Raw genomic sequence first — 13,077 nt, forward strand, 5'->3', positions numbered from 1 at the left:
GAAATGTTCTCCTTTAGAGACTTCGGGCTAAATAAAGATTAGATTTATTTGTTTGAGAGAGCGAGCACGAGCAGAGGGCAGAGCAGAGGGGGAGGGAGAAGCCGACTCCCTGCCGAGTGCAGAGCCCGCCCTGGGGCCCGAGGTGGGACTGGATCCCAGGACCCTGTGATCATGACCCCAGCCGAAGTCAGCCACTCAACCGACTGAGCCACCCAGGCGCCCCGTGGAATTTTAATTGCATAAAAGATTAGACAAAATGTGTGCTTGAGTGTCCCGGTTTTCCAAAATAGTTGTTGCATTTCTCTGGGGAAAAGTGGGAAAAAACACTTAGCTTAGAGCATGGCATCGGTGAGAATCTGAGGCCCTCTTGTCCGTTGTGCCGCCAGCTGCAGAGCACAGAGGGGTCTCCCCAAACCCCACATCCAGAGGGCGAGGAGACTTGAGCCAACCCCTCACCTCTGCGGGGAGAAGGCCGCATTGTTCCAGCCCCGGCAGAGTGAGGTCTGGGCACGCCCATGCAGAGGATTAGGGCCTTGCAAATCCCCTCCTGGGGAGCCCTGATCCTGAGGGACAAAGGGCCTGTGTTGAGTCTCCCCAGGGCCAGCACTGGGCCAGGGTGGATGAGGGGGCAGGGCTCCTGAAAGCTGCCCCTTTGCAGGTGTGTGTGAGCGTACGGACGTGCAGGTCATGTGCAAGGCCCTGTGTGTTGGGATCGCTGGGCAGGCGTGCGTGCTTGAGGATGCATCCGTGTGACAGTGTGTGTGTGCATGTGCAACCACACTCCTGTCCCCCGAAAATGCACCTCGTGTGTGCTTTTGGGCACGTCCCGGACCCCCCCCCCATTATCTAGGCAGCAACCGGCTCTTCTTCCAGCCCCCCCCAGGTAGTGCTCCCCAGAGTTCCAGGTCACACAGAACTTCTGGGCTCCAAGCCCGGCCAGATTGGCACTAGGAAGAAGGCCCCTGAGTTGGCACAATACCCACAAAAGCGCCCAGCGGCTGAGTGGGGTCAGGAACAGAGCCCCCTTTGTGCAGCCTCCAGGCCCTTCCTCCAGAGCTGCGCCTGCCAAGGTCCTGGGCCTCTGCTGCCTCCGCCCCACGGAAGGATCTGGGGCCTCTGGGAGGGGGGAGGAGCACGGGGAGACCAGGTGGGGAGCCCCTAGCTTCCAACATGAGTCAGCGGGGGGTGCCTGAGCCCTGAGGGGCCTCTGCAGGGAGACCAGCCACGTCCAAAGCAGCTCTGTGCTCTCCCCACGGAGGGCTGGCTGGTCAATGCTGTGGACAGACTGCCTCTCCTCCAGAGTGAAGCCAGGGAGCCTCCAGGATCGCTGACTTTGTGGGTGAAGGACCAGAGGATACACGTGGCAGGCTTTCTGGGTCACAAAGTGTCTCTCACAATTGCCCAGCTCTGGGCGGTGACAGCAGCCCCAGACGACGTGCACGTGAATGGGCTTGGCTGTGTGCCTGGAACACTGTCCGTGGGCAATGGAGTGTCACAGGATTTTCACGTGTCACAAAGTGCTATTCTTTTGAATTGTTTCTAACCACTGAAAACTGTAGGAAGTGTTCTCAGCTCACGGGCTGCACTACAACGGGTGGGGGTGGGGTGCTGGATTTGGCCGCGGGCCCAGTTTGCTAACCCCTGGCCTAGGTACCTCAGCGTCTAGGGAATGGAGGTGCCAGTGAGACAGGGCCTCCGCCCCGTCCCCAGTCCCCCAACACTGCCCTTCCAGTGACACCAGGAGGTGGGCCAGCGCTTCCAGAGTGGGTCTGTGCATGCAGGAGGCCATTCTCTGCACCCTCTTCTTGTGACCTTCCTAAACACCTGGTCTGTGCCCAGCCCGGCTCCTGGGCCCTGCATTAGTCCTTCCTCGCGCCCAGGGAGTGCTCCCCTGCGTTGCCGACACTGTCACTTAGCTGACCGGTCACCAGGGGCAAGTGTGTTGTTTCTGATCTTCTGCAATTTAGCAGGACACGGCCTGGAATGACGCTGCCCCTCTGGCAGTAGGCGTGAGTCCCGGGTGTTGGGGCCCTCGCTTGGAGAAGGACGGTTGAATTCTTGTAACGCCCACGAGGAGGCTCTATCACGCCCTGCAGACAACGGATGACCCAATCAACTGTTGGGTGGTGGCGGCTCCCCGGACACCATGCCTCACACTCAGGGAAGCCAAGATTTGGACCCCGTCTGGCTCCGGCGGCAGCACCAGCAGGGGCCTCAGACCTGCAGCCCTCGAGGAGTACCCCAGTACCTCCCAGTAAGGCTGACCCCTAGGCCTGACCCCAGGAACCCCCAGAGGCACTAGCCTAGAGAATGGCTCTCTCCCCATCCTCTGGGCCTGGGTCATCCCAAGGCCCGTTGAGGCCGGCCCGTCCCAGTGACATCTGCTCTGGGCACAAAGCAAAGATCCTCACTGTCTTCGAAGTGACACACCATGGGGGGACAGCCCCTGGGGTCTCTCCTCCACCTGGAGCCAGGCACACAGTCCAGCTGTCTCTGAGGGTCTGCGGGGAGCTCAGCCTGAGCTCCTGGAAGCCCACGAGACACAGAGCTCCACACAGGCCTGCTGAGGTCCTGGGCCCAGTTCTGCACGAGGCAGGAGCTCCTGTGGGCATGTGGCCCGCACCTCCCCCCATGGGGTGGAGACCTGTCTGGCCAAGCTAGGGGAGGCTCTCAGCAACCCCCCACTTCTGAAGTGCCCTTCTAGTCCAGGTGCTGAGGAGAGACCCAGCGGTGGCAGAGAAACGCTTGTCACTGTCATGTTTTGTTTGTCCTGGCCACGAGGCCAAGACGAAAAACACGGCGAGTCCGGGAGCCTCCCCCGGGATGGCTCTGGGATTTCCCCAGGAAGAGCTCCCACTGCCATTCCTTCCTGTTCCCCTGGTGGCCCTCACTCCTTCCTTCTGGATGGGGGCCCACGGGGACGGCATGGGTATAAAGGGCCGGCGGACAGCGTCCAGGCACAAGACTGCGCGGCCAGGACCAGGCGACAGGACTCTCCGGGCAGGTATGGCAGCGCTCCTCTCCCATGGTGGCGCCTGGCCAGGTCGGATGGGGCCCCTCTCAGAGCAGGGCCTGCCCTCTTCCCTCCAGGAGCCTTGGGACTCACCATCCAGAGGCCATGCTGCGGTGGCTGACTCTCGCCCTGCTGTGGAGCGCCACCTGCCGGGCAGCACGTAAGTCTGGCTGGGCCTGCCCCCACCTCGTCCCCCACCCCGGGGGTGCACTCACCCCTGCCCTCCTGGCCCATCCCCCCGGGGGGCCACCCTCACCCCTGCCCCAGCCCGTCCCCCCGGGGGGCCACGCTCACCTCTTGCCATAGATGGACTCCAGTCCCAGGGCCACAGGGGCTGCCTGGAGGGCGGCGTCCAGTTCTGGGCAGGGACACGCTCCATCCCAGCCTGCGTGGTGCTTCCCTTTCCCACCTGGTCCCCTCATCCATGCAGAGATGTACGGGGAAGGAGGAGGCAAACATTTCAGCACCTCCAGCGACTGTGAAATCACCGGAGTCCGGGTGGCCGTGGGTCTCCTGGGCCTGGTGAAGAGGTGAGTAGGAGCAGGGCCCCTGGAGCCCTATCGCCACGGCCTCGGGAACTGGGGGAGGAGGCTGTGCACCTCATCCCCTTGTACCTGCGCTGGGCTCCCAATGACCCTGGAAGTTCTGGAGCCACCAGCCACCGCCTCCCCGTTTGTTCCTGTCCTGGGGCACCTCCTCCCCTGCACAACAGCCCCTGCCGTTCTGTCTGCAAGTCCGGCCTGGCTTCCTGGGCTGATCTAAAAAGAGGGGTAGATGAGGTTTCTCCCTCCTTTCTCCCTTCCACCCCAAACAACCTCTTGGTCCGAGATGCCCAGTGGGGAACCCAGGGGACGGTCTGTCCAGTGAGGGTCAGAGGAAAGGCAGTGAGGTCAGAAAGGGCCACTGGCAGAACACGAGTTGCCAGAAGCGTGTAGAGGCAGAGAGCCAGGCCCTTCCCTAATGCTGCTCAAGGCCTGGGCGGATCTGTGCTCTGCACTCCCAGGGTCCTGGGGAGAGCAGCGGGCGCCACGGGGGACAGAGTGTGGGCAGGGCCAGGTGGAGGAGGCGTGTGAGGGGAATGGGGAGGCCCCGATGGGCACAGCTAGTGGAACTCCCCCAGGTAACTGTGGGGGTTGCCTGCTTCTAAGGCTTCTGGTCTACTCAGTAACTGGGGCTCAGAAAGCCCAAGCTGGGCCTGGGGACAGTTCCCCACTGTGCACAGTAACAGCAGCTGGCATTGCCCGAGGGTCCCCTTACGAATGATCTCGCTGACTGCCCCCCCAAACCACTCCCACTTTTCAGATAAGGAAACTGAGGCCCAGAGGGGCTGGCTCGCAGAGCCCGAAAGCATCAGCGCAGGGGTCTGAGAGCAGCAGCTCTGTGTCGTGAGCCCAAGTCCGTGTGTGGGGATGTCTACCTGTAGGCACAGGACTGCTGTCCTTGCGAGGGGATGGAGCGCCCGGGGAGTGGTGATTCGGCCTGACTCTGGGCCTTCGACGCTTGCCATCCCCCAGTATCCAGGTGAGGTGTGGCGTCTCCTGGAGTGCAGTGTTCGGCACCCCAGGTGGGACTACCCAGGAATTCCTCCTGCAGCCGGGAGAACACATCGATTTAATCTACGGCTCCTACAGGATGTTTATCCGATACCTGGTCATATTCACAGATCAAGGGCACTATGCTACGTTTGGGAAGGAAGATGGCAACACCTTCACCGTCTTCCCCAGTGAGCAGGGGAAGGTGCTCACGGGAATCTGTGGCCAGCATAAGCCTTTAGGCCTTTCGGGCCTCTGCTTTGAGTGGGACTATCCTCCGGAGGAGGACTGGACCACCGTACGGCCAACTAGCCAGTAGGCACAGGGAGGGCTCTGCATGAGCCGAGGGGCTCAGAACAGCGGAGTCTGGACCTCACACTGGAATCCGCCAACAAATAAAGCTTCTGCAAGAACAGTGCCTCCGGGTGTGGTCCTTGCGTCCCGGGATGTGACCTAAGCTTTCCCAGCGGGTGGGGGGACCAGGCCTCCGGGGGGGAGGCGCAGGGTGAGGAAGGAGTGGTCCGATGCCCCAGGCCGTGGGAACCCTGCCTGTGCAGGCCCTGGGCCTCACAGATCTTCCATCCTTGAGGAGTCTGGGCTCCAAGGTTGCCCCCCACCCCGGCCCTACCCCAAGCCTGTCCAGCTGGCCTCTGACGGCCCAGGCTCAGTCCTGGTTTTCTCTGAGTGTGTGACGGGCCTCAGGGAAGCCAGCCATTAACTTACCCGCTCGCCCAGCACACATCTGCCAGGACCTGGACTCCCCTGGCCACTCAGGGTTAGAAGAGGAGGCCAGGTGTTCCGCTGAAGGGTGCCCTGTAGGGGGCGCAGGTGGAGGCAGAAGCAGGTGTTGATGGGGACACACGCAGAGCATTGTGTGATGGTGCAGAGGCAGGGGGAGGGGGTGTGCTGCAGGGACGCCTTCCGACGGAGGCAGCATCTGGGCCTGGAGGCCGAGGGGGACCCGGCCGGTAGAGGCAAGGGGAGGAGGGCACTCCAGGAGCAGTGACCAGCACGACCAGCACGGGCGAAGGCAGGGCTTCTAGAGGTGTGATCTGTGACAGCAGCCTGGGGAATGAACGCAGACCCCAGACCTTGCCGTTCTCTGTATGCCCCATCCTGAGCCCCGATTCTGAGTCCCAGAGACCTGCAGCAACGTGGCTTCCAAACAGTAGGGGCGGTGACCGCAGGCAGATGCACTCGGGACCACCGAGCATGAGCACAGACACAGCCAAATGCTGGCGGCCAGTGTGGGGTGCCGGGTCCGGCTGCTCCTCAACAACCCCGGGGCACAGGCCTGCAGTGGCTCCTCTCTGGAAAACGAGCAAACTGAGGCCCAGAGAGCCCAGCAGCTTGGCCTGGGTCACACAGCAGCAAGCAGAACGGCTGAGGTTCGCTTGGGCTGGCAACCCCAGACACACGCTGACATTTTTCTCTGTTTTGTTTCTTATCCTTTAAAGGCTGGTTGGGACCCATTCTGTGGTTCTAACCTGCGGTCCGTGGGCAAATTCCAGAGAATCCATGAACTTGGCTGGAGGGGGGGATGTCACCTGTTTATTTTAGTTATTTTCTACTGGAAATTTTGTGTTTCCTTCATGCGTGAGTGTGACCTCACGCAGCTCATCAGCAGTGCCTGTGACCTTGACATTGACAGTTGTCCCAGATACCTTGAAATTCACACTCATTCCAACTTCAAAATTATGGATGTTTCAGGATGTGTCATGTGACTGTCAGTAGTAAAGGGTATTTGGAGAACACACGTGAGGACACCTTCTGATGAATGTATCTGTTCTCCTCCCGCGTTGTGGAAAAGCCACTGTGGTCGGCTGGGGGCTCCCCACCCCCCTTGCCAGCCGCTCCCTGGTACCCAAGGGACAGCTCTGGTGCCTCATTTCTTGCCCCTGGATTGCTAAAAGGACAATCTGTCTTCAGTATGAGACGCCTGACCATTTTCCCACGGGACTTTCTTGGGGCTGGCAGCTTCAGCTCCAGGCCTGGGAGAGAATCACCGTAGGGCTGCTGCGATGCCAGGGGTGGGGACAGAGGGCCGGGCCTTCAGAGCTGCCAGCTAAGGCCCCGGGCAAGCCGCTGTCGGGGAAAGGGCACCGGGAGGAGGCAGACAAAGGGCTTGTGGTTCCACGGGCTGAGCCCCAGGCTGGAAACCCCTTTGTGGGTTTGGCTGCCCTTTCAGATTCCTTCCTTCCCCCTCCCCAGGCAGCTTCCTGGAAGGAGGGAGGGAGGGCCAGGAGCGGGTCTGGACGAGTCCGGGGGCTGCCCTGGGGACCAGGTGGCCCGAGGTTTCTTTACTGTCACCCTGGATGGATCAGGAAGCCGCGTGCTGGGCCACCATCTCGTCTGCCGCTACTGAGAGTAAGCCGGGTTTGCCCGGCTTTACAGATGAGCCAGCTGGGACCCCAGGAGGGGAAGTAATGGGTGGGACCTTACACATGGCGGAGCAGGGATCCTGGCAGACGAACATGCGCCCAGGCCCGAACAGAAACCCAAACCTGTGCTCCTGGTGAGGAGGCCAGAAACCCACAGCCAGCTGGTCCCTACTGGCAGATCAGGGTCTTCAGTGAGGGGCTCGCCGTTTCCAGGGCCTCGTGTCCATCAGGAGGCTGCAGGGACCCGTCCAAGAGAACCAGCTGATCACAGGCATTTCTCTGGTGACAGAGGGTGACTTGGTAAGAAGTTTTTCTTTATAGACGGGCCAGCTCCTACAGGCCAGGCAGGGAGGGGGCAGGACAGGCCCCTGACCCTGGGGAGACTCTCCATCATGGGGGACTCAGTTTTATGGAGAGGCCACAGATATTCCCAAGGCTAGGACCAACCCCCTTGGCTTAGAGCAGTGGTTCCCACCTGGGGTTGATGGTGTCCCCAGGGGACCTCTGGCTGTGTGAGGAGACATTGTGGGTTGTCTCAACTGGGTAGGTGTCACAGACCTTAAGGGGCTGGAGGCCAGAGACATCGGTACGTATCCTAAAATGCACAGGACAGCCCGCATATACACACATACACACACGCAAAAAATAACTCTTTGGCCCCAAACTGCAGTAGGCCAAGGTTGAGAACCACGGGCTAGTTGCTTCGGTCTGTGCCGTGCCCTGTTCTCTGTGGAGAGAGGGCACCTTTCCCTTTTGCCCCACGTGAGTCTGATGGGGATCCACAGTGGGGTCCAGCTCCTTGGAGCTCCAAACCTCAGAGCCGGAGGTCTGTGCCCCCAGCCTGGCGTGCCTTTGGGCACGGAGTATCTTCTCTGCGCTCCCGCTCTCTGACCCTGGTCCCCATCGCTCCTGGGCTCTCCAGCAAAGGAGGTGTTTGGTGATGTTTTCCTTTTTTTTTTTTTTTAAGATTTTATTTATTCATTTGACAGAGAGAGAGAGAGAGAGAGACAGCCAGCGAGAGAGGGAACACAAGCAGGGGGAGTGGGCGAGGAAGAAGCAGGCTCCCAGCGGAGGAGCCTGATGTGGGGCTCCATCCCAGAACGCCGGGATCACGCCCTGAGCCGAAGGCAGACGCTTAACGACTGAGCCACTTAGGTACCTGTCTGTGATGTTTTCCACATCAATTCATTGCTGTACGAGGCTGGCAGGTATTTTTATTGTGCCATAAGGTTTGCCATTTGAGCCATTTTAAAGTATATACCGCCGTGACATTCTGGGCCTGCACAGCGCTGTGCGTCATCCCCACCATCTGGCCCCAGAACTTCTTCATCACCCCAGCAGAAGCCCCAGACCCCAAACCCAGTAAGTGGTCACTCCCAATACTTCCTCAGTTGTCTGACCGACCTTAGACACGTTGTGCAGAGAGAGGTCTGTTTCCCGCTGTCGTGTCTGTTCATGGCTCTGTCTGGTTAGGTCGTGGACCCCTACAGTGTCAAGGGTCCCCTGCGCGCTCTTCGAGGCTTCCTGTTGTCCGCTTTCTGGAGGTACGACGTCCACACAGTAAAATGCATCTGTGATCACAGTGATGTTTGATAAAATCTTGACAAGTGTATACGCCAGTATAACTACCACGACACCCAAAATGTAGGAAGCTTCTGTCCCCCCGCAAGGCCCCTGGAGTCCATCTCCTCCCAAACCCAGTTCCAGAGAATCGCTGATCCGGTTTTATCGTCACTATAAATGGGTGTTGTCTTTTCTAAAACTTCAAACAAACAAAATCACACGGTATGTGCTCCTCTGTATCTGGCTTCCCTCACCTGGCGTTAGGGTTCGGAGGCTCGTCCGTGTGACCTGGACTCCACCAGTTCCTTCCCCTTCTACCACTGAGCAGTAGTTCTCTGTCATGGGCACCGATGAACACTGGGGTTGTCTGGGCCGTTAGGAACAAAGCTTCTGTGAGCGTGTGTGCGTGAATCTTTGTGACATATCTGTTTCCGCTCCTCCTGGGTAAACGTCTAGTGGTGGGATCGATGACTCACGCGGCCATTGTAGGTTTAAGTTCAGAAGAAACGGCAAGACAGCTTTCCAAGGTGGCTGGGCCATTCTGCATTCCCACCAGCAGGCACGAGCGCTCCAGGTGCTCCACACGCATGTCAACACTTGGCGTTGTCAGTCTCCTACATTTAGGCCATCCCGTCACTGCCACTACGGAGTGTCTTTCTGTGTCTCTTGCCCGCTCCCGTGTCTTCCTCCGTGGCGTCTCACACCAAACCTCTGCCCAGTTGTTGGATATTTTATACTGAACTCCCTTTTCCTTCTGGCTCTTATCCTGGTGTATGAGGTGAAGAGAGGGTCTAGTGACTCGTGGATGACTCAGTAAAAGAGAGCTCCAGCCCGTTCCCGGCTCCACCTGCTCCGGCCTGGGCTCACCCACGGGCCCCCCAGGGGCAGAAGCGCACACCGAGGTGCCCATGCTGTAGAAGGAGGACTTTCTCTGAGGCCTTAGCTTTCTAATTTGAAGTTGGAAATGTCCCTGCTGCTGTGATGCAAAGGTCCTTCGGTGAACAGACTGAAGACATTTCAGATGTTCCCAAATTGGCAAAAGATTGGCAGTCAGGGGAGAGGGAACAGAAATTATAATCAACTCTTCCATGAACTGTAATTGTACGATATATTTTTCCTGTTACAAAAGTCATACATGTACACTGCAGGAATTAGGGAACATAGCCACGTTGAAAAGAATGCCCAGTGCCCAGAGGTACTCACTGGTGACATTTCGATGTACCTGCTTCCAGTGCTTTAAAATGTATTCAGGCAGGGGCGCCGGGGTGGCTCAGTCGGTGAAGCATCTGCCTTCGGCTCAGGTCATAATCCCAGCGTCCTGGGATCAAGGCCTGCATCGGGCTCCTTGCTCAGCCTGGAGCCTGCTTCTCCCTCTCCCTCTGCCCCTACCCGTTTGTGTCCTCATGCTTTCTCTCAAATAAATAAATAAAATCTTAAAAAAAAAAAAAAAAACTTAAAAAAATGCATTTAGGCAGGGGTGCCTGGCAGGCTTGGAGGAGGGTGTGACGCTTGATCTTGGGGTCATGGGTTCGAGCCCCACACTGGGTGTAAAGATTACTAAAAAGTAAATTAAAAAATAAAATGGATTTAGGCAGGTAAAAGGGGTAAGTTTGATAAACAGGACACCCAGCTACAGAAGCCGGCGTTAGGGAAGAGAGAGCCTGTCTGAGGACAAAGGGGTCTGGAAAGAAAAGTTACCAGGGGCGACTTAACACGACAGGAGAGACAGAGAAACAGCCCCAGGTGTTTGCAGGGGGAGCTGAGGCTCCAGGCCGGGCAGGGGCAGGGCGCACAGGTCTCCATGAAGAGCAATTCTGAGCTGAAGGCCACCGGCCCCCAGGTGCCGCTTGTGCTGTGTGCACTAGTGTCAGTTTGGCTCTTTCTCTCAGAACATGGGGACGGACGGACGCACAGAGGAACACTAACGTCCGTCACGCACCTGTTTGGGGCCAGGCCTGATGCTTGGTGGTTCACAGGTGTTCCCTCACTCGACCCCGCACACACCGGCAGGGTGGGTACGGGCTCCCATTTTCTTGGGGGTCCCCCACCCCAAGAGCCCAGGCTTCAGCACTCCACGGCATGGGGTTGTCTCAGGCTGGTTTCCATGGGCTGTGAATTCCTTCTCGGTGACGCACGACAAGTTCAGAGACGAGGTCCGCGCCGGACCCGAGCCTGGGGTCCAGGCTGAAAAAGGGACGGTTTATCTCGCGCTTGGTTCCTGCTCCTCAGAGTTGGCCTTTGCGCCCAAGTCCGCCTTCGGGGGCCCTGGCGTCAATCTGACTACCTCCTTCTCCATGTCCTGGCTCAAGCCCAGCAGACGCGGTGTGTTGGCCACGAACTGAACTGTGCAGCTCCTGGCCCTGACTTGTCTCTGGGAGGCATCACTGGCCCCAGGGCTGCCAGAGCCCCCCAGGGTCCACGGACGCATCAGCCACGAGTGGGGAGCGCCCCGGAGAGACATGCAGCTGTGCAGGCAGATGCGCAGGGCAACCAGGGACTAAGGAGGTCGTGAGTGCCCCTCCGCGAGAGCCCCCACCCCACCTCCTCGGGCCGGACCCTCCCACCCCCCACCAGGCACAAGAGAACCTCCTTTGTCTGCTGCAGTCAGTGGGGGCCAGGGGTGGGGTGTTCTTCTTAATCCTCTGCACACACCACCTCTGGGGGGGGGCCGAGGGACAGCAGACAAAAGGACTTGTGTCTATGCTGCAGTCATGGCCAGCTGGGAAAATCTTCCCGTGGGTGTGGCCGCTGGTTTGGGCTCCTTCCCTCTCACTGGCCTGGCAGAGATGGGAGGCTGGGGGGCGGGAGGGGGCTCAGGAGTCACCCCTGGGGGCAGGAGCGGAGTAGCCTCACTGCCGACTGGCCTGAACGTTTGGGCTCCCAGGAGCACACACAGACCTGTGCACACGCACACGCATGTGGAGGACATGCACAGATGGGCACGGGGTAGGAGGCCCCAGGGACAGGGCTGCGTGGCACCATGGCCCTGGGTGGCCGGTGGTCACCTGGGAGACGGGGCCCCAGCCCTGGGCCGCCAGTTGCGGCTCCTGGGTGGTTGGCTCACACTGGGAAACGGCCATTATCAAATGTGAAGCACAAAGGCCGAGGAAGTGAGGGACTTTATTTACCTGTAGTCCTTCCTATCCTCTTCTCACTGCTTTCCGGAAGGGTCCTCACGGAGAGTGAAGAGCTGGAGAATCTAGCAAACGAGCACTGGGAAGAGATGAGTGAGAGAAAGTCGCCAGGAGGGACAGACTCTGCAGGGCCCAGGCGCCCCGTCCAGGAGGCAGAGGGGAGGGGACGTGGGAGGGGCAGCAGAGGAGAGGCTCTGAGGACCACTCAGCAGGGCCAGGGAACATTCCAGAGCATCCCTGGTGTGCGGCCAAGGCAGCAAGCCTTCTGGGCAGCAGGCAGCTCTCAGCTTCCCCTAGGCGTGACTAAGAGGCTGCTGGGGCTGGTCTAGCCCCTGAAGGGCCGAGGCCTCAGGACCATCCAATCTGCCCCTCACTGTCCTCTCCCTCCACCAGCTCTCACGACTCCAGTCAGCCCTGAGCTCTTGACATGGAACTCCTCCATGGTTCCAGACAGCCACCTCCAGGGAGGGGAGGGGCACGGGGGACACAGAGGCTGCACCCTCCCCCCAGCCCTCGGTGGGCCAACTGGACTGAAAGCAGGACCCCCTAACCTCACAGGGGCCGAAGGAGTTTATTGTGACAGAGCGTGTGCCCATGGCCAAATGCTGGGCTGGCTCCCACAGGTATGGCTTAGTCCCTGCTTCGGACACAGGGACACAGGGTGCTGGCCCCCAAGCTGGCCTTGGCGGCCAGGGCCCGCGGGGGCTGCCCCTGCGTCACCGGCAGGGAGGGGGGGAGGTGGCGGGCATGCCACTGGCCAGAGCTGGGAGATCCAGTGCTAAATGGTCAGCTGGTGGCCACGGCGACTGGGGCGGGGGTGCAGAGATTGATCGGGGGGCTCCGGGGGCCCTTGATTTAGCTGAGTCACTGTTGGGCACACCGTGTAATTTATCCAGCTCTCGGGACACTTAGGAGAGCATGGACCATGTGAAGGAACAAAATTCGGTGGAGTAAATGTGAAGGCTGGGCTGGCTTTATCAGCAATGCACGGGTCCGGCAGCGGCGAGCTCTGCATTGCACAAAACGGGGATCTTTTTACAAGAAGTGGGGCTGGGCAAGGGATGAACCGCAGAAGAAGGGATGGCTCCAGGCAAGGCCGGTCTCTCTCAGGGGGAGGACAGGGGTCTAAAGTGGGTTACCACACCTTCTTTGGGGGTGGCCAGGCTTGGGGGGGCAGATGACCTCATTGGTGCCGGCCAGAAACTCCCCACCCACCGCTTAAGACTGTGTTTCTGGGGGAGGCACACAGGTCAGGAGGTAAACTCCAGGTGGAAGACTTGGCCTGAGTGATGCCATTTGGGGCCTGTGATTTTCTTTTTAACAATAATCCCAGCGAGACAGGTGTCACCCTAGACCGTCCCAAGCAAGCCAGGACACGCCGTGACCGCTCCTGAGCAGGGGCGGGGGAAATGCTTCTCAAACTCTCTGGGGTAAAGGACTACTTCTTCGCGGTC

The 13,077-nt window shown here is 59.4% G+C and overlaps 1 protein-coding gene across 1 annotated transcript; it reads left to right on the plus strand.

The window, feature by feature from the left end:
- The first annotated feature begins 2,918 nt into the window (after window positions 1–2,918).
- Window positions 2,919–4,962, plus strand: ZG16B (zymogen granule protein 16B). The gene is made up of 4 exons (XM_008696748.1): window positions 2,919–3,004; window positions 3,091–3,173; window positions 3,444–3,543; window positions 4,528–4,962. Exons 2-4 carry the CDS (start codon window positions 3,119–3,121, stop codon window positions 4,862–4,864), a joined length of 492 nt encoding a protein of 163 aa, XP_008694970.1. The 5' UTR covers window positions 2,919–3,004; window positions 3,091–3,118; the 3' UTR covers window positions 4,865–4,962.
- The last annotated feature ends 8,115 nt before the right edge of the window (window positions 4,963–13,077 follow it).

Source organism: Ursus maritimus, unplaced genomic scaffold (assembly GCF_017311325.1).
Source record: "Ursus maritimus isolate PB19 unplaced genomic scaffold, ASM1731132v1 scaffold_2, whole genome shotgun sequence".
NCBI lineage: Eukaryota > Metazoa > Chordata > Mammalia > Carnivora > Ursidae > Ursus > Ursus maritimus.

Bases quoted from the DNA above. Each gene is read 5' to 3' on its own strand.
- ZG16B (XM_008696748.1), top strand. From the start codon at position 3,119: ATGCTGCGGTGGCTGACTCTCGCCCTGCTGTGGAGCGCCACCTGCCGG. The intron at 3,174-3,443 runs GTAAGTCTGGCT...TCATCCATGCAG, and splicing joins CGCCACCTGCCGGGCAGCAC to AGATGTACGGGGAAGGAGGA. The intron at 3,544-4,527 runs GTGAGTAGGAGC...GCCATCCCCCAG, and splicing joins CTCCTGGGCCTGGTGAAGAG to TATCCAGGTGAGGTGTGGCG.